Source organism: Lampris incognitus, chromosome 17 (assembly GCF_029633865.1).
Source record: "Lampris incognitus isolate fLamInc1 chromosome 17, fLamInc1.hap2, whole genome shotgun sequence".
NCBI lineage: Eukaryota > Metazoa > Chordata > Actinopteri > Lampriformes > Lampridae > Lampris > Lampris incognitus.
Genome location: NC_079227.1, coordinates 13845852 through 13867650, shown reverse-complemented (window position 1 = coordinate 13867650; position 21799 = coordinate 13845852). Strand labels below are relative to the sequence as shown.

Genomic DNA, 21799 nt, shown 5'->3' with positions numbered 1-21799 from the left:
TTATGCCGCCTTTCTCCATGCTGTCAAGCTCGTCCCTCAGTTTGCTGCGTAGGGCGATGGGGATTCTGCGTGGCGGGCAGACGACCGGCGTTGCATCTGGTGTGACGCGGAAGGTGCACTCGCCTGGGAACTCTCCTATTCCCTGGAAAACATCTGCATACTCATCCATTATGCTCTGTGATGTGACATTGTTTTCCTCGCTCACAGCCATCACTATTTTTACCAAGTTTAGGTCACGGCATGTTTTCATTGCCATGACTGGTGGGGCGTTTGTGTCAATGACGTAAAAGTCCAGCATCATTGCATTGTCTCTGTACTTACATTTGAGTTTGCATGTGCCTTTCACGCTCAGCGCGCCTCCTCCATATTCAGTGAGTCTGTGTATTGCTGGTTTCAGTGTCACATTTTTGAACAGCGCCTGGAACAGGTTGGTGGGAATAGTATTGGCCTGTGCCCCAGTGTCTAGTTTAAACTTTACCTTCTGTGGAGGTGTGCCAATTCCAACCTCTACGTAAGCCTGCTCGTTGCTTTTTCCGTTGTTCTCTATTGAGATGCAGTCTATGTACAGCTCTGTCTGTTCTCCCACAGCGGTGCTCTCCACTGTAATGTTGTCGAAGTACAGTTCTTCCTGTTCTCTGTCAGTGGTGCACTCTTCTGGGTTCTCTCCGACGGCATGTACTGTGCCGCGGTAGTACTTTGTCTGTCCCTGGGAGCTAGACTTGCATACTTTAGCAAAATGATTGAGCTTCTTGCATTTAATGCATTGTTTACCCTTAGCTGGGCAAGTGGCTTTAGCGCCGTGTAGCCCTCCACAATAGCTACACGCCCTGGCGGCGGTGCTAACGTCCCTTTGTCTGAAGTTAGCGTTAGCTGCTTTGGGTGCGTTCGGTTTGTAAGTCTTTCTGCCTATTGCGTGCACCGTTTCATGTGTGCTGCCCTGGCCCATAAACGTTAGCTGTTGCTTTGCTAGCTCGTGTGAGCGGGCTACATCTATGGCTTTTTCTAGCGTTAGCTCAGCTCCCTGGCTAAGTAGCTTTTCTCTCACTCTGGGTGAGTTGGTGGCAAACACGATGCGGTCCCTGACCATCTCGTCGGCATTTGGGTAGCCACAGTCTTTGACTAGGAGCTTTAGCTCAGTTACAAATCGTTCGAAGGATTCACTCTCTCCCTGCATCTTTTCATGAAATTTATATCTGGCATAAATCGGGTTTGCTTTGGGGGTGATGTACTCAGTGTACTTATCGTAGTACGTTTCTAGCTTCTTGGCTTGTTCTCCGCTGAGTGTCCAAGTGTTGTGCACATCGCGCCCTTTTTCCCCTATCCAGAGCAGGAGGTAGCTGCATTTCTCCTCTTCATTCTTCCCGCGCAGGGGGCCCGTGAACATTAGCTCCGTTGTTTGTCGAAATCGTCTCCATGCTTCAGGTAAGTTCGCCGATTCCCAGTCCATCCGTGGAGCTGGAACGCCGTACGAATCCATATTGGGTATTTAAACTCCGCTACTCTGACACCATGTAATGATCTGTGCCCTCTGGCTATGTTAACTTATAACATTAATAAAGCAAGGACGACTTCTCTCGTGCTGGGTGTTTATTCACCGACCGGATTCCGACTGACGTTGTTACGTACATCACGTGACTTTGTTGTGGCGCTACGGAAAGCCGTAAGGGACATTAGCAAATCAAATATTACTAGCAAATATTACAACGGGGACAGTGTGATAAGAGCTGCCACGGCAACCACCACCTCTCGTGGAAGAGGTAGAGAGAGAAAGAGCATGGCCGAAATTGAGTGCTTCAGATGCCACAAAAAAGGGCATATGTCTCGAACATGTACGAGCATGCCTGAACCAAGAAGAGCGGAACGCAGGAGAGACGCGCGAGGCCGGGGGAAGCAGCGAGACGCCATCGCGGGAGTGACCGGAGCAGAGCAGGGTGCAGCGGGGGACCAGGACGGACGCTGGGGAGCGCACCGAGAGACAGACGGCACCCACCGAGAAATAGAGGCGGACGCCGATGACCGGGAAAGCAGGTCATATTGCTTCAAGATGAAAGAGGACACCAGGCCGGTGAGGCGGACTGTCAACAACAGAGGTTTGATGGTCGACTGTGGCGCGACGTCACACATGATAAATGACTTTACAAAGTTCAAAACAGTCGATAAAGGCTTTAAGCCCAAGAGTCACGTGATTGAACTTGCAGACGGGACAAAGGCTACCGGAGTTGCCAAGGCCAGAGGAGAAGCTGAAGTCACCTTAATTGACAGCGAAGGAAGAAAGGTGACAGCACGACTGAAGAGGGCCCTGTATATCCCGACGTTTCCTCAGGACATTTTTTCCGTTAAAGCAGCCTCAAGTAACGGAGCAGAAATCCACTTCAAGGAAGGTGAAAATTGGATGGGGTATAAAAACGAGGGTACCAAGTTTAACATTGAAGTATTTGGGAAACTGTATTATTTGTCTACAGCTAATAATACTGATGATAATGTTGACGGATACAAAGGATGTCATGATATTGAAACGTGGCACAGAATCCTTGGTCATTGTAACTTAGATGATGTTTCAAGACTAGAAGGTGTAGTTGAAGGAATGATGATTAAGGGGAAACATGACAAATCTAGCTTCAACTGTGAAACATGTACACAAGGAAAATTTGTGGAGTCTAGAAATAGACAGGCTGATAGCAAAGCTAAAGGAATACTTGAACTAGTCCATACAGATCTGTGCGGCCCGATCGAGCCTACTGATAAAGATGGGTATAAATACACCATAGCTTTCACAGATGACTATAGCAGTATGACATGGACATATTTCATGAGGTCAAAGAGTGATACAGCTAAGGCTACCGAAAAATTCTTAGCTGACACTGCCTCCTTTGGGCAGGTGAAAACCATTAGGTCTGACAATGGTACCGAGTTCACTGGAGGATGTTTCCAAGATCTGCTGAGAGAAAATAAAATTAGTCACCAAACTAGTGCCCCCTACTCGCCGCATCAGAACGGCACGGCAGAACGAAACGGGAGAACATTATTTGACATGGCACGATGTATGCTGCTAGAAAGTAAGATGCCAAAACAGCCATGGAGGTTTGCGGTGCAGACAGCTGCACAGATACGCAACAGGTGCTATTGTAAGCGATTAAAGCAAACCCCATACAGTGCTTTCACAGGGAAAACACCAAATATTTCCCATATGATGGTTTTTGGCACTGAGTGCTATGCCTATAGACAAGACAAAAAGAAACTGGATCCAAGGTACGAGAAGGGCATTTTCATAGGATATGATAAATACAGCCCTGCATACAATGTATATTATCCAAAAACAGGAAAAGTGTCAAAGCATAGATTAGTTAAGTTCATACAGAAGAGCAACAGAGACTGCCAGACACAAACAGGTCCACACAACGATGGAGACAGCTATGAGGATATAGACTCATGCGAGCCTGATGTAGTACCAGTTAGGACTGATGAGCAGCCCCAGATTACAGGTACAGGAGGTGAAAGTGGTACACTTTCTAATAACCAGGGGGATAGTGAGGGCAGAAACCGCTACCCAACTAGAGAGAGGAAGACCCCAAAATATCTTGAAGAATACCAGTGTAAAGCAGAATGTACTGACGAGCAAGATGTGGATTATTTTTATAGAGCTGTATTTGGGGTACCAAACACATTTAAGGAAGACCTGTTTTTCTTTTCATGTAAGTCTGTAAAGGTGAGCCTGAGTGAGGGTGTTGAACATAATGTGCAGTCTCACATATACAGCAAGTCAGCCACTGTATTATTTACTGCGCTATAAGCAGCTATTTTGGTACTTGCGGGTATCCATATGTGTGTGTGTGTGTATGACTTCTGCGCATGTGCAATAATGCTCTCTTCCTGCCCCACCAAGTACGACTGGACGTCTAATGTTTGCTCCTGCAGTCTAACTCTACAAAAGTATATTAACATACCAAACAAGTATGTAGCTAGACATCCGTGACATAAATATGAACAATGCAACAAGCGGTTTGGATAATGGATGGATGGATGGACAATTGGGGAGGAAAAGGGAGTTTAAAAAAAGATGTTTTTCTATTTTTCTCTTTTAAAAAAGAGCTTCCACTAGTCCAGCTTCTCTCAGTATTTTATTCCAATACTCATGAAGTCCTCATACACTAATTTACACACAGCAACCCTGATCAAATAATTAAATTATGAAACGTCGCCCACCCTTACTTGTTCTTGTTACTCAAAGGTTAGTTTATGAATAGTAATGAGGACTAGACCACCCCTGTAATAGTTCTTGAAACCACTGAGAAAAGTTAGGGATAGAGGCACAAAAAAAGAAGACGACAATATCAGTCAATCACAATAAAAGACTGTTTATGGATGCTGAAAGTTAAAGCTGATAACTGATTTTGGCCTGACTTTAAATCAATCATTTGAGTTTTTGAAGTCTATGTTTATTTTATACTCACCGCTCATGTAGCACATTGGTAGGTTTCATTTTAACAGTCATCCACCCTTTTCGTCATACTGGACATGCAGCTCCAGCTGGGTATCTGCAGTTCAATGCAATCAATGGAGAACAAATCCAAAATTCTCATTCAGTGCAAAAAGCAATCCACGGTTCAATCAAAGCTAACATGATGCTACAGCAACCCATAAGAGCAAATTGGAGTCTTTTTTTTTTGAAAATTCACAGTCGTTTTCATTGTTAAATCTCTCTTTTGCTATGTCATGGTAGAGGGACTCCTGCTGGTAATATCTTTAAGGCTGTGTTGCAGGAAATACCACAGTAGCATACAGCCTTGTTATATAGTGGCCATCTAGGTTTGTCCCTTCTGAGATACCGTCACGTTTCCCTTGTGTACCTTGTGTGGTATGGTTATGCGGATTCCGGGGTTCCGACAAGAATATATCCGACAACATGAAATACTTCTCCCCCTCCTGCCTATTTTAGTCCATGGGCCAGACGATATTTCGGTACACTCAAGGTGGCAAGACTTACTTATAATTTTTGAAAGGATCCATATCTGTAGATGATATTTTGGTATGATAACCATTCCTGAGTGGCAGCTGTATCACAGTTATCAGCTCATGAAGTTAACCACCCCCTAAACTAAATTGCATTTTAGACGCTGGTGCATATCCTGGTTTAGCCTCATGGTCAGGACATTTTTCAATGTTCTATAATATTGTCTTTGGTATCATTTTAAAGGGGACCTTCTTAGCTTTCATTCAAGCCCTGTTGTGGATATGTCTCACAAATATAGAGGTCACTTGAGCTCTTCAACCCGTCAATAACACACATCTTTCTGCAATGTTCGCCTAAACTATATACTTTCTTTTAGCCCTGTGGCATCTAGGAATATCAGGGACACAAAGCACAAAAACTGGAATACTCACAGGACTGTAAAGATTCAGGAAATGTATAATATACCGATACTATTTCATTGTGTGAGGTGATTGTGAGCCTTAAATGAGAACTAGACCAAAGCCAGTTAGGTCACAAACTGGTCTCTATACATTTGTTTAAATACACAATCAAAATACATGATAAAAAGGAATACCATAGTGAGGTAATGAACTATTTTAATATTTTAAACAACATTGACATTTACATATACTTAGTCAATGATACATGTAATCCCATATCATTAGTGGGTATATGTAATGGTAATGGGTAGGGTAATGGGTATATGTGAATATGGTTACATTATTGTTATCAAGCTCTGGGTAACCAAGTCCAGAATCAACATCCTGTGCATCAATAGACTACTACCACAGTAATACCATCAGAATCATCACACTGTCATTCATCAAACTGCTCGTTTCTCTCATCATCTGACTCCCCAAGTTCAAAGTCCAGTTCTGGACCATCCTGCTGTTTTTGGTTACTGCAGGTCTGTAACCTGCACATGTCTGTGCATGGAAGTCCATTTGACAGGCACATGCAGCTTGGCATTTTGCATGAATGCACACACTTGCATGTTAGCATTTCCAAGACCACATCTGGTGCAGGTGGGGAGCGCATCCAGTAAATGGCCAGCTTGCCTTCATCGTCTGTCCATCCATACTCAGTAGGGTTTGGCACCACAGGGTTAGCCTGCAGACAGCACTTCCATATTGCTGCCTGATAGTTGGCTCGTTGAACATGCATAAAGAGACAGTCTCTACATGGTGGCAGCTGGCTGGACTCAACCTCTCCCCTTTTGGTGCAGAAAAGCTGGTAACGCAGTTTGTTCACCTCAGCAGTGCTGCTATTAGCAACATACATCCGACAGGTGAACTGCTCAATTTTCTGGAACAGCTCATCACTCACATTCCATGTCTGTCCCAGTTGACTAAAAGTCTCTTGGCAGGAAGTGTGCTTTCTCACTATCTTCAGGGCATTCAGCTTCCCTCGACCAGCAAATGCACTGACAGTGTCGCAGCCTGTGAAGGCATGTAAGCCAATTAGGCTGTCACAGATGCTGTCTCCAAGTGAACTTGCCAGTTTGGTGATGTCGACAAACCGTGTGCGGTTCTGAGTCCCACACTTCTGGTAGATGGGACAGGTGATGTCCTTCTGGAAGCCAAGACAAAGCACCATGACATCAGTGTCCTCAGCTGTGATGATAACTGACTTTGAGCCCGCATTTGCTGCATGCAATGCATGCAGGAGCAGACGGGTGTCAGCTTCTTCATGTGTGGAGTGCAGTTCTGCTGCTTCCTCACACCCATCTTCTGTCAACTTGTAGCAGGTTTCCTCACAGGTCATGTACAACACCTTGCCATGCAGCATAGCTCTGTATCGTGGGAGTTTCCACTCTTCCACCAGAAACTTGATGAGACTGGTCTTGTTGGAGGAACTGCACAGAAATTTTCTCCACTGCTGGACGTGGTGTCCCCCTGCAAGATTCTTGTACTGGAGAGTGATGTCTCCACCCCGGTTCAGTCGTTCAGCATCTTTGATCGAAGTCTTGTGATAGACATCAAAAACAACATCAATCCTCCCACTCTGTGCTCCCTCATGGAGGACCTGGGTCAAGGCTGACTCTGCCACCTGTGCAAAGGTTTTGTTGTTGCCATTCATTTTTTGGACCAGGCTCATCCCATCAATGATGGAAGTAGATGGGATTGGGATGTCTTCTGCAGGAGATACATTCTTTTCAAGCTCTCTGGCAAGTGCAGCCTTGTTTGTTTTTCGTAAGGACCCATCAGCATTTGCCAGTGCCCATGGTAGTGGGCCCAATGGGTAGGCAAGGACATCCTTCAGATTCACCTTCCTGCTTTCAGCCACCAGGATCATGTGACTGAAAAGGTTTCTATCTGCCTCCAGAACCACATCCTGTGCTTTCTTTCCATGAGCTTGTTTTGTGCTGACATTGGAGAATGTTTTCAGACTTTGCTTGGTCATCTTGTCGTGGAATGTCACAGGTGGTGGGTCTGCATCTAACCTTGTTTGCTGGAATGCTTGGTAGGCCTCTTCTCCTTTCTCAAGAGCTCTCAAGAGATCTATGGTCACATCAGGTGGAGCCATGTTGCCAGTGGAGAGGCTAACCAAATCAATCTCATCAGGGGACATAGGATTGAGCCAGTTATTCTCCATAAGGTCCATGAGAGACTGGACATCTGCTTCATCTCTCTTGATCCTTGGACTCTGTAGATCTGGATGAGACCATTTGCACCTGCCTTGACCTGTCAGGTCTCTCAGCTGTCTGAGGTACATGCTTCTATACTCAGCTGTGAGATAATATTTGGTCACAGCTCCTGGCTTCAAGCTGAATCCCTTTGTCCCTCCAGCTGTTTGGGTGTCTTTGTTCACCGTTTCTTCTATAGCTTGGTCAACAGGGATTCGGCCAAAGGGATTGGTGGAGCCCAGTTGGACTGAGAAGCCTCCTTCCATGAATTCTGTGTACACATCTGGGTGTGTGATGGGCAGCTCAGACATCTGGGCGTAGTAGTAGGGGAGGTTGCGTGCATAATTTATCCTGTCATAAGCAAAGCACCATGGGATCATTGCTCGAATGCTAGCCAAGTGTAGCATCCAGTCTCCCTCTCTGGATGCTCGGATGAGCCCCAACAAGATTTCAACCATGTCCAAATAGGACATCCAGAGGTTCGAGAGGCTGCCGTTTCCACCTCTAAGGAACTCACGGTAGACTTCAAATAGATCCATGATGCGTGTACAAGAGCTGTTCTCGAGGACCTCCTTCAAAGCATGTTGTGAGACTTCTTTCCCAAGGCTGTCAATGGTCTTCAGTGTCTCATTCAGGTGAACCATGTCATTCCTGTGAGTTTCTTCCAACCAGGACAGGAAACCATTCAAGGTCAGTCGCATGAGAGCCTCATACAGGAGCTTGTGTAGTCGCACTGCCCTGTTGTACTTGCGGCCATCCATAACACCAGCAATTGAGCCTTCTGCAATCATGCCAGACTCAATGCAGAGGTCTTTGAGTCCAGCATCTTGGAAACGCTTTCCTATTATTGCCAGCAGCGTGCAGATGGTGTGGAATACCCCAAGCCTAACGATGATATCATGGAACTTGTCATGGTGTTTCCATGTGATCTCGACAGCCTTCGCATACAGGGCTTGGTCAAAGACACCGACAATCTTCCTCAGGCCTAAGCACTGCATGATGCTCAGTGACTGGTTAAGCACCTCGTTGACAGTAGACATTTGTGTCGCTGGAGCATTGATGGTAGGCAGATAGCCTATATTGTCGGGGATGACCGTCATCTCTCCTCGAGTCAGGATGTTGAAGCCTGTCCAGCTGCTGACTGACTGTTCTTCTTGTTGTGACATATGTGCTAGGACCCAAAGAAGGTTTTTCTCTCTGGCAAGCTTAGTATTGGCTGCAGTATCGGCATCTGACTTTTTGCTTTGTGGTGGCCCTACCCGTTGTCCAGCATTGTAAGTTGGTAACATTGGTGGGGGTCCATCAATGCTTCTCTTCTTTGTTTTGGGAACAGTGGGCATGGGTTGGACAGGAAGTGGGTTGACTGGCTTTGCTTGCACAGCAATCCCATTGACTCTGTGAGATGTTCCCTCACCACTGACAGTTTCTTCAAAACGGTCAATATTGTCCCAGGCTAAAGTTGTGAATATGCCAGGATGGATGTTAGCTGGAAGGGCAATGCCACTCCCTGATGATGAGAGTTTCTGGAGACACAGGGCAGTGTTGATCTCTTCCATCTGTGAATAGGACACACTGTGACCAAGTCGGTAGAGGATGTTTATCAACTCTACATTTCCTGTCAACGATTTGACACTGAATGGCAGAACAATGTGCTTGGAAGGCTTGGTATTTCCACATGTCACTGCATATACTATGTCATGGCCAAATGACTGCAGAAGGCACTGCACTCTCTGGGATGCATGATCAGGATCATTTGAGCCTCTGAGTAGAGAGTACAGGAAGATAATGAGCGACTCTGGAATGGTAGGACATTCTGCTTCTGGTTTGACTTCAGGCGGCCAGGTTTGAGGAACATCTTGACTTTTAATGTCTGCTCTCAATTTGATGGCTGCTTTGGCTATAACATCTTGTGCACTGACACTTTTCAGGGTCTGCAGCTCCCTTTTGAGAGACTGATTTTCTTTGGCAAGTTCCCTCATGGACAAGTTATCGGGATAGAGGAGGAATTTTCCTTTCTCATCAGGGAATATCTGCAAGGCTCCAGCAAACTCACTCTCCAGGTTTCGCCTTATGTGCTTCTTGGTTGATTCCTTGACTTGGGCAATGCCTTGGGAGTTCATTGAAGCTACCAGTCTAGAAGAGAGATCAGTCATTGTCATCAATTGAGGATTGCCAAAAAGCTCCATCCTGATGAAGAGGAACAGCTCATTGTATGCCTTATTCACAGCAGCTTCATACTGGGCTGCAGCATCATCATCTTCATTGCTGGCAACCTCTCCTTTGGAAACCTCTTCTTTGGTGTAAAGTCTATAGCATGACCTGTGGTAGTGCCCTTCAGCTGCTACAAGGTCTCTACTCACAATGGCAAGGATTCTGCTGTCCCTTTTCTTTGTGGCTGCACTCCTGATCTTTGCATCAGCTCGCAGTTCTCGACACTGCACCAGTACTTCTCTCGTATTCTGTCTCTTGGAATATTTGCTGTTTTTCTGACAAAATATGCACTCTGCATCATAAGTCCTAGATGTACTTGGAGCATGTCGAGCTACTCTCTTAGATTGTTTCTCTTCAGCAGAGACACAACTTTTCTTTTCTTTTGCAAGGAGGCCATCAAGAATTTGCTTCATAGTGAAGATACTGCGACACTTTCTGTGGTAGTAGATTGCTGGAATCTGTCCCTCAGGAATGTCTTTTGCCAGTTTCAAAACTGGTGCATGATTTCGTATCTGAGCTGCCCTGAGCAGAGTTCTCCATGAGTCGACACTTTGTAGTGAAACCAGCTTATCTGTATCATCAGAACAGTGGATAATGCACTCCACCCGTGGGCGCTTTGGTATTGGGTAAAAACTTGCTTGTTCACCAGTGGCCATATTCAGTCAGTTTTCACCTGCCACATACAAACAAATACATGTAACTTGGGCGTATGAACACTACTAAAACAAAGTTTACTTTGCTTCACCAGCGTCATATTACCATTATTTATCTTACATAGCCACAAATAGATACATTACCTAGTTGCTATGCAACAGCTGTATTTTGTCCACATGAGGCCGCTAAAATCAACACAAGATGAAAGTTCCTCGTAGCCACTTTAACTAATCATATTAACATATACATTAAAAGAACATGCTAACATTATGGGAAATTAGCTTACAATCTTCTCCAGAGTGAGACAAGAAGATAGATACCAGTTTCCTCTATATGTGTTTAGTAGAAAGCTATCTGGCTGCACGTTAGCCTTGCTTAGCACAATGAATGGAAGTACACAGTACTGGTTATCCTTGGTTGTTGGCCAACTAAGAACTGTCCCAGAGTTTAAGCTAGGCTAATCAGTACCAGGGGTGTTGAAATGCTATATTTGTAAAAATCTGGGCAAATACACAATCGTGAGAGGCACAGAAACAGGTTTCCTGAAAGAAAAATGAAATAGCTGCTCATTTGGAAAGGTTATCATGTATTATTTTACTTCTGTTAGTGTACCAAATAAAATGGCACCAGTGAAGTTGTGTCACCTTGGGTGATATCGATATCTGGTCTGACCCATGGACTAACTGGCTTTGGTCTAGTTAGTTTCTTAGTAATAATGCCCTTCTAATTTAAGGTTCACAATCACCTCACACAATGAAATAGTATGGGTATATTATACATTTCCTGAATCTTTACAGTCCTGTGAGTATTCCAGTTTTTGTGTTTTGTGTCCCTGATATTCCTAGATGCCACAGGGCTAAAAGAAAGTATATAGTTTAGGCGAACATTGCAGAAAGATGTGTGTTATTGACGGGTTGAAGAGCTCAAGTGACCTCTATATTTGTGAGAAATATCCACAACAGGGCTTGAATGAAAGCTAAGAAGGTCCCCTTTAAAATGATACCAAAGACAATATTATAGAACATTGAAAAATGTCCTGACCATGAGGCTAAACCAGGATATGCACCAGCGTCTAAAATGCAATTTACTTTAGGGGGTGGTTAACTTCATGAGCTGATAACTGTGATACAGCTGCCAATCAGGAATGGTTATCATACCAAAATATCATCTACAGACATGGATCCTTTCAAAAATTATAAGTAAATTTTGCCACCTTGAGTGTACCGAAATAGGAAATTTTGGGCTCTGGCCCATGGACTATTTATTAGAAGTTATACTCTAGTAGAAATAGGAGTATACAACAAAACTGGCGACGAGGTAATACGTTCCTTACGTTGTGTTTATTATTTTTGGTAGAAAGTCCGACTTATACAAGTTTTCTCGCGGATGTACAGCGCGAGGTTGCGGCTAACTTAGCTACAGGTTGGTAGTTAGCTACCATATTGTAGAGAAAACGGCACTCGAACAGAGGACAGCGCTGCTGCGTGAGGAGGCGGGATCTTCGCGGTGAAAAGGAGACGGAAAGAAAAAGGAGAAAAGAAGGACAGTAAGTCAAACGAAGCAACAAAAAGATAGACAAAGAGGAGTGGCTTAAAAGGAAAATTAGCATAAAGAAGCATAAGTTTAAGGCTAATTGCTGAAATCAGTGGAAAACAACCGATACTGTATGAAAATGGCGGCACTAATAGGAAACAGGACCATTTGAAGAAAACATAGAGCAGTGGAGCACATACACTGAAAGGTTTGAGTATTTTATACGTGCTAACAAGATTAATGGTGAGGTTGTAGTGCCAACCTTCTTGAGTATTATGGGAGGAAAACCATTCAACCTACTGCGCAGTTTAGTGCAACCTGGCAAGCCAGGGGACAAATCATATGATGAGATAGTCCAAATACTGGGAAATCACTACTCCCCTAAGCCACTGATCATTGCAGAGTGGTTCAGATTCCATACAAGGAACCAGGAAGAGAGGGAATCTGTTTCACAGTTCGTAGCTGCACTGAAACGGTTCTGTTTCACATTTCGTATCTGCACTGAACATTGTGAATTTGGACGTGTGCTCAATGACACCATACATGACAGATTGGTGTGTGGCCTACATTATGAGTCCACCCAGAAACGACTACTTTCTGTGGCTGATTTGACACTGGAAAAGGCCATAACGATAGGCATCTCAATGGAGATGGCTGCTAGTGAAGCACAGTAACTAAGGGCATCAACACAAGTGCATCAGTTGTCTAATGAGTCCAAGAACAAGGCAGCAGCTGGCAAGCCATGCTACCGTTTTGGTAAAACAGGGCACCAGGAATCAGAGTGCTGTTGTAGAGACTTAGACTGCAGACACTGTGGTAAGAAAGGCCATATTGAATGCGCCTGTAAAACAAAAAAAGACCCAATCACACAAACAGTAGATTAAAAAGAAGGAAAGTGACTTCCACAGAAACAAAAAGAAACACGTAAATAAGATGGCGCATGACCAGGATGAGCAGAGTAGGTGTGAGTCTGACGATGACACGGTGTGTGTTCTATCTGTGAGGGACAGTGATGATGGATACTGGGTCACACCACTGTTTGAGAACCAAGCAGTGCAGATGCAAGAAGACACTGGTACACGTGTATCCATGGTATCAGAAGCTGCCTATAAGGAGAAGCTGTAGCACCTTGCTCTACGAATGACAAAGTTGAGATTAAGGACGTACACGGGTGAGGCTGTTCCAGTGTTAGGCATTGTGGACGTGACAGTGGAACACAACAAAAAGAAAATGATTCTTTCATTCTACATCATCAAAGGAAACCATCCAGCTCTGCTAGGCCGTATATGGCTGGAAATGCTCAGACTGAACTGGCAGGATGTGTTCCTGGTTAATGACAGAGACACAGGCCCCCCACAGGAGATCTTGGAGAAACACTCCAAGGTTTTTGATGGAGAACTCGGCAGCATGAAAGACATTACAGTTAAGCTGACAGTCAGTCCAGGAAGCACACCAAAGTGGCTAAAAGCTAGAACTGTCCCATATGCCATCAGACCCAAGGTAGAGGCAGAATTAGACAAATTAGTGAAGAGTGGAGTATTGGAACCAGTGAGAACAAGTAAAGGGGCTACAGCAATTGTGCCAGTCATGAAAAAGGATTGGTCTCTAAGGATCTGTGGTGATTTTAAAGTCACTGTGAACCCTGTCTTGACTGCAGAACAGTATCCTTTACCCCTCATTGATGACCTCTTTTCAGGTTTATCTGGAGGACAGAAGTTTAGTAAGATAGACTTATGTCAGGCATATCTGCAGATGCATGTGGATTGAGAGTCACAGGAACTGTTGACCATAGTAACACACAAAGGGCTGTACAGGTACCATAGGCTCCCTTTTGGGATTACTTCTGCTCCCGCACTGTTCCAAAGAGCAATGGACCAAATTCTGAGTGGGCTACAAGGGGTCCAGGACTATCTGGATGACCTCCTTATCACAGGTCCAGATGAGGAGTCCCACTTAAGGAACCTGGATAAAACACTACAAAGACTGGAGGATTATGGTCTGAGAGTAAGGAAGAATAAATGTGAGTTTTTCAGATCTTCTGTTGAGTATCTGGGCTACGTAATTTACAGTAACGGACTCCACAAGGCGAAGACTATTGTGGATGCACCATTCCCGAAGAATGTGAGTCAACTGAGATCATTCCTTGGCCTGCTGACATACTATGCAAAGTTCGTGGCTAACCTAGCCAATAAGCTGAAGCCACTGCACGAGCTTTTAAACAAAAGCAAGATATGGAAGTGGACAGACAAATGTGAGGCAGGTTTCAGAGAAGTCAGGTTGGCCCTCTCTGAATCAGAGGCCCTCACTCATTTCAAACCCAAACTACCACTTCAGTTGGCATGTGACGCCTTGCCATATGGTGTAGGTGCAGTATTGTCACACATCTTACCATCAGGGGAAGAGAGACCAATTGCCTTCGCATCAACGACTTTGAGCCAGACAGAAAGCAGGTACGCACAGATTGAGTGTGAAGTGCTGTCTATAATATTTGGAGTGCGGAAATTCCATCAGTATCTTTTTGGCAGGAAATTTACGCTACTGACTCTGACCATCAGCCACTCACCTCTATCTTTGGTCCCCACACTGGCATACCGTCACTGGCAGCCAGTCGCATGCAGAGATGGGCTCTGTTATTGTCCACTCACCAGTACAACATAAAGTACAGGAAAGCAGACTGACACGGGAATGCAGGTGGGCTCTCCGGGCTCCCTTTACTTGTCACACACGCTGAGCCAACACAAGCCGAGATCTTCTACTTCAAGGGAGTGCCTGCTGCTCCAGTGAACTTGACTCATGTGAAGAAACACACACGCGCTGATCCAGTCCTGTCTGAGTTTATGGACATCATCACCTGTGGAAGGAGAGGAGAGATGACACAGAGAAGGAAGCCTTATCTGGTGAGAAGGAACGAGCTTTCAGTCCAGTCTGGATGCTTGTTGTGGGGCTATCGTGTCATCATTCCACTGTCACTAAGAGAGAAAGTGCTTGATGAGCTCCACTCTGGACACTGTGGTGTGGTGCAAATGAAAGATCGCATGCAGCTATTTCTGGTGGCCGGGCCTGGATGCAGCTATAGAGGAGAAAACAAAGTCATGTTCTGCCTGCCAGAAATTGAGAAACCTCCCATAGCTGGCTCCATTACCCCCATGGGACTGGCCTGAAGAACCGTGGCGAAGAGTCAATATAGACTTTGCCGGACCGCTGGAGAACTACATGTTTTTAGCGGTGGTCGACACTCATAGCAAATGGCTTGAGGTTGCTGTCATGAAGAGCACTTCCTCAGAGAGAGCCATTGAAGAGCTAAGGTCTATCTTCAGCTGTTTTGGTTTACCACAGCAGCTTGTTAGTGATAACGACCCACAACTACTGTCTGAAGAGTTCAAGGCATTCATAGAAGAGAATGGAATCCAATACATTAAGGCTGCGCCGTATCACCTAGCTACAAATGGGTTCGCAGAAAGATTCGTACAGACCATGAAGCAAGCTTTCAAGTCCTCTCAAGGTACGCAGTCCCTCAACTGGCGTCTCAGTGCCTTCCTGTTGTCTTACTGAAACACACCTCATGCTACCACAAAGGTGTCTCCTGCCATGGCTCTGCTCAAGAGACAACTCCACACTCGTCTGGACCTCCTGAGATCACAAAAGACAAGAGAGGTTGTGTACCATCAATAGAGAGCTCAGGTAGAGAGACGAGGGAAAGCAAGGCTGCCGAGCTTCACAGCTGGTGACAGGGTTCTTGCCCGGAACTATGCCAAGGGGGAAAAGTGGACACCAGTGACAGTTTTAGCAAAAACAGGTCCAGTGTCTTACACAGTAGAAACCAGTAGTCATCTAATCTGGAGAAGACACATTGATCAACTACTCCACGCTTCTGGTTCCTGTGTTGACTCACCTCAGCCATTATCCTTTGATCCAGAGCTGGAGGTCTACCAGGAACCATCTCCATCACCAGAAGATCCCACACACCAGCGTCTAGAATGGATACAGTTCCAGACACACCTACGCCTGCTGAGGTACCTATGCCAGGCATCACTTTGCCCGGACCAGGACCCATACAGGCCCCACCCAGAGACACAGTAACTGACTTACCCACAGGTCGTACTTACCCCAGAAGAGACAGACGACCTCCGCATAGACTGACACTGTTGTCTAGATACTAACCCACAGCGTTGGAGCATAATAATCCCCAGGGTTCATTCTGGGAAATGAGGTAGTCTCCCCTCTTTCCCTAGTTCAGGGAAAAGTTCTATATTATCAAAACAAGTTTTGCTAATTAACACATGTTAATTTGTTAAAAGTAATTATAAAGGGAAGAATACCAAACAATAGGGACTGTGACATAGTAATAGAGTTTATTTGAAATCAAGACTTTAAAGAAAGTATATATAGAGTGAAATGTTTTACTTTTGTTAAGGGTACATCAAAAGTAAAGGGGGAGGGATATGTTATGTATTGGTCATCTAGGTTTGTCCTTTCTGAGATACCGTCACGCTTCCCTTGTGTACCTTGTGTGTTATGGTTATGCGGATTCCGGGGTTCCAACAAGAATGCATCTGACCACATGAAATACTCCTCTGTCTCCTGCCTCTTTATTAGAAGTTACACTCAAGTAGAAATAGGAGTATACAACAAACTTTAATTGACCAGAGGAAGGAAAAAAAATTCCAACAGTCATTATTAAAATGACCACAAGGTTTTCTCATGATAAGACTCCTGTACCTTCGTGTTATCTCTGGTTGAACTGGAGTATTTATTTATTTTTTTTGCACTGAGCGGGAATTGTGGATTAGTACTTTGTTGACCGTGTTAAAATCTAGATAGCAAGACTGAGTTGCATGTCCAGTATGGAGAAAAGGATGGATGACTGTACAAATGAAACATACTTATGTTCTACATGAGTGGTGAGTATAAAATAGAGATATACTTAAAAAATATCTGAACTATTCCATTAAGTACTAGCCTTTCAGTGCCTTACTATGCAAAGTAGGCCAACTACTTTGACACCGTTGATCATGACATTTTAATTCAAAAGCTTCATAATTCAGCCGGCCGAGTGGGTACTGTTTTTAACTGGTTTTCATCCTACCCAAAGGACAGGAGCTTTTATGTTTCAATTGGTAGTTTTAAGTCTGCTGAAAAAAAAAATCTCTGGGGTTCCACAAGGGTCAGTCCTTGGGCCTCTGCTTTTTAATTTATATATGCTCCCGCTTGGTATTAGCATAAAGAAACATAATATATCCTACCATAATATATCCTACCATTCATATGGCGATGACACACAGTTATATATTTTATTTTCCTCTAGTTGTCTCAGTCCCGTTAACAAGTTAGTAAACTGTATTGGTCAGTTCTTGGGCCACTGCTTTTTAATTTATATATGCTCCCGCTTGGTATTAGCATAAAGAAACATAATATATCCTACCATAATATATCCTACCATTCATATGGCGATGGCACACAGTTATATATTTTATTTTCCTCTAGTCGTCTCAGTCCCGTTAACAAATTAGTAAACTGTATTGATGATATTAATTTCTGGATGTCCAGAAACTTTTCAGCTGAATGCAGATAAGACCAAGATACTCATAGTTGGTCCTAAAAGTCAGAGACAGAAAATTCATTCACACATTATCACTGTCTGAAATACAGTGAGCAAGTCAGAAACCTTGGCATTATTTTGGATACTGATCTCAATTTTGAAAATCACATGACCAACATAACCAGAACAGCATTTTATCACTGAACATATTACTCCGGTACTGAAATCACTTCCCTGGCTCCTGGTACTATACAGAATCACTTTCAAAACCCTGCAAATAGTCTATAAAGCTCTTGATGGTTTGGCTCCTCAGTACATTTCAGACTTGCTCACTGATTATAACCTGATCAGGCCTCTCAGGTCATTAGGCAGAGGTTCTCTAGCTGTACCCAGAATTAGATCCAAGTCTGGTTTGGTTGCCTTCGGTTACTGTGGTCCTGCTCTTTGGAACAAGCTGTCTGCTGGCCTGAGGTCCATCACAACTGTGAACTGCGTCCACATTCAAAAGCAAACTCAAATCTTTCCTGTTCTCCCAGGCTTATGGTTAATTATTGTGTGTGTGTGTGTTTGTGCGCACGTGCTCGTGTATTTACCTGTATGGTAGCACTTGTTTCTTGTACAGTTGGTTATATGTGCCTATATGATAGCGCAGGGTTTTTTATTTGATTGTGTTGCTGCTTTTGGATTTTTAATTGCTTTGTTTTAATTGGTATGTTTAATACGTTGGGTGTATGCTTCACTGATTGTTTCTGCATTTAACTCATGCTTATATTTTTTATATTCACATTATTTATGTTACCTATGTTCTCAAGTTTATGCCTATATTTTATATTTTGTCTTTAAATGTAAAGCTCATTGAGCTTACTTGTAATGAAATGTGCTATATAATAGATAAAATTGCTATTGCCATTCCCACTAGAGTGTTTAACCACATGGCTCCATCTAATTCACAAAGAGCTAATTCTATTAAAAGTTTATTGAAGAAGTATGAGATGGTCAAAATGTAGAAGAAGTCATTTAAAGAATTATAAAACAAATAGAAAACCAATAGCAATAAATATTAAATTATGATAAAGGTTACACAATGTTCTTGAATTTTGAGAACACTCAGATTGTGAAGATTGTGTAGACCTTACTAAACATGAATCTTTATATTGTCTCACCACTCTATTTGAAATAAAAACACAAGTGGCCTAATCATTTAACAAAGTATCATATGAATCTGTAGATCTGTTCCACAAACTTCAAAAGTGGAATTGCGACTTTTGTGTTTGACAAAGATAATTGCTTAGCAAGATTATAACGGCTGGATAATCTCTTAACATGGTGAAAAAAAATCTGAAATCTTTGGATTTTGTATCAACATCAAAAATTTGCCTTTACAGTTTTCATCCAACAGAAGTGCTATATAAATACAATTATTATTATTATTATTATTATTATTATTAACAGTGTTGTGTATCCAGTTTTGCATCTCGTCAAATGTTGACTCCTGATGGTCTGATAAGGGTCTAACTGCAGATGTCCTGTGTGGGGACCCTTATTTCTATGTATGTACACTAGAAAACAGGTTATTCTGTTTTTTATGCTCCGTTCAAGTTAAGAAGATTAAGTTGATTAGTTAATAGTTAGTTTGAAGCAGATTAACCCAACAGTCAAACCGAAGGTAGAAGTTGCAGCAATAATGTATTATTATTATTATTTTTCTCCCCAGTTGCATCTGGCAAATTACCCTATTCTTCCGAGCCGTTCCGGTCGCTGCTCCACCCCCTATCTGGGGAGGGCTGCAGACTACTACATGCCTCTTCCAATGGAGTCATCAGCCACTTTTTTTCACCTGACAGTGAGGAGTTTTGCCAGGGGGACATAGTGTGTGGGAGGGTCACGCTATTCCCCCCAGTTTGCCCTCCCGAACAGGCGCCCCGACTGACCAGAGGAGGCGCTAGTGCAGCAACCAAGAGACATACCCATATGGCTTCCCACCAGCAGACACAGTCAATTGTGTCTGTAGGGATGCCCGACCAAGCCGGAGATAACACGGGGATTCGAACCAAGATCCCTGTTTTGGTGGGCAATGGAATAGATCGCTACGCTACCTGGACGGCCCGGGTGGTGTGGGCATTTTATGTACTTCACTAATAGTATACTGCTTACAACATGGCCAAATACCAATGTGCATGCACAGGACTGAGGGTCCTAACATGAGATATCTGCAGTTGGATCCTCTTAAGACGGTCTTTCATCTAGGGAATGTTATTTGAAACACTTGATAAAATGACCTTTATACTGTCATTAGAAAGTAGAGGACAACATGAAACTATAATATAACTAATATTACAATATTACTGTTCACAACATCATGTCTTCATGGAATGAGTGTAACCTTTCATTCTCACCATTTGAAAAGCCAGAAATGGGAAAGCAATTCAAACAACTGTCATGACTTTTTTAACAAAGCATAGAATAGTGGTTGGGAAAACATTTTGAGAAGCTAAATTTTGCACAGCTAGATTAAAAAAAAGTACAGCTGGAATTGTAGAAAGTAGCTTTAATGCAAATTAATAACAAACCACAAATGAAAATGACAAATGACAATTATCAGATTCGTTCTCTGTTCAAAGGCAGCTAACTCAAAGCAGCAGTGATTGAATGTTTGTCTTTCCTTTGATAGGAACGACGTCTTTGTTGCTTCAAGAGGATCCAGACCAAACGCGAAGAAGGTCTTGATAGTCATTACTGATGGAGAGTCTAATGATAAGGCATATTTGAATACTGCAGCAAAGCAAGCTGAATCAAAAGGAATTATTCGATTTGCAATTGGGGTGAGATGTTAATGCCTTTTTTTTTTAGAAGAATAAAAGAAGAGGATAGGGATTCATATGCATATGTACAAAACAATGGTGGCATAGTTTTGTAAATTGATTCAGTAAAGAACCCCCCCCCCAAAACAATGTGCATGTTTCATCATTACAGTACAGTATATACAAAATGGTTGGATTTATTGACAGTGTGAATGGTGAAGATGCAAGGAGTAGAGGCGACGAAGGCATATAAGCTCAAATACTTGGGGTCAACCTTTCAAAGTAATGGGGAGTGCAAAAGAGAAGTGAAGAAGGGAGTGCAGGCAGGGTGGAGTGGGTGGAGAAGAGTGTCAGGAGTGATTTATGACAGAAGGGTACCAGCAAGAGTTAAAGGGAAGGTTTACAAGACAGTTGTGAGACCAGCTATGTGGTATGGTTTAGAGACAGTGGCACTGACAAAAAGACAGGAGGTGGAGCTGGAGGTAGCAGAGATGATGTTATGATTTTCAATGGGAGTGATGAAGAAGGACAGGATTAGGAATGAGTATATTAGAGCAGTGGTTCTCAACCTTTTTGGGGTCCTGGACCCCCTGCGTATTTTTGATCTACCCTGAGGACCCCTCCACCTGATCTTGGGGGAGGGGGGTTGCAATTTGTAGAAACAGTAGAAACTGCATTTTAAATTGCATTATAGCATTTATTCACTCTTTGGGGCAAAAATAAGAGCTTTCAGTTGTAACTTAGATATAGTTAACAAAACAGAATCCTTATGCAGTAACTTTCAGATATATGTAACAAAACAGAATATGTATTCAATAACTTTCAGATATATGTAACAACAGAATTTTTATGCAGTAACTTTTAACAATGCAAACGGGAGTGAGATCTCTTATTAAAATACAATAAATTACACTTGTGAAACAGATGTAATTAGAGAAAAAAGTCCTGTTACCCTTTATAGTTTAGGTAAAGGTCTCAGTCACATTTGAGTAAAATAATCCTATTTCTATAAATGTCATAGGATCTTTTTTTTAAAGATATTTTATTTTCACGGACCCCTTGCAATTACACCACGGACCACTAGGGGTCCGCGGACCCCCGGTTGAGAAACACTGTATTAGAGGAACAGCTCAGGTTGGATGGTTTGGAGACAAAGCGAGAGAGGCAAGATTGAGATGGTTTGGACATGTATGGGGGAGATGCTGGGTATATTGGAAGGAGGATGCTGAATATGGAGCTGCCAGGGAAGAGGAAAAGAGGAAGGCCAAAGAGGAGGTTTATGAATGCTGTATGGGAAGACATGCAGGTGGCTGACGTAACAGAGGAAGATGCAGAGGACAGGAAGAGATGGAAACATGATCTGCTGTGGTGACCCCCAATGGGAGCAGCCAAAACTAGTAGTAGTTAAGTGTTCATTTGAATGACAGCCGGCAGAAAGAAACTGTTTTTACATCTGGTTGTTT

General features: G+C 43.4%; 1 protein-coding gene across 1 annotated transcript in view; it reads left to right on the top strand.

Moving 5' to 3' along the window:
• Positions 1-21799, top strand: part of LOC130127311 (integrin alpha-M-like) — a 79482-nt gene that overhangs the window by 12081 nt on the left and 45602 nt on the right. Inside the window, exon 8 of the mRNA XM_056296911.1 lies at positions 20207-20357. Within this exon, the coding sequence (XP_056152886.1) occupies positions 20207-20357 (151 nt within the window). The remainder of the gene's footprint in view (positions 1-20206; positions 20358-21799) is intronic.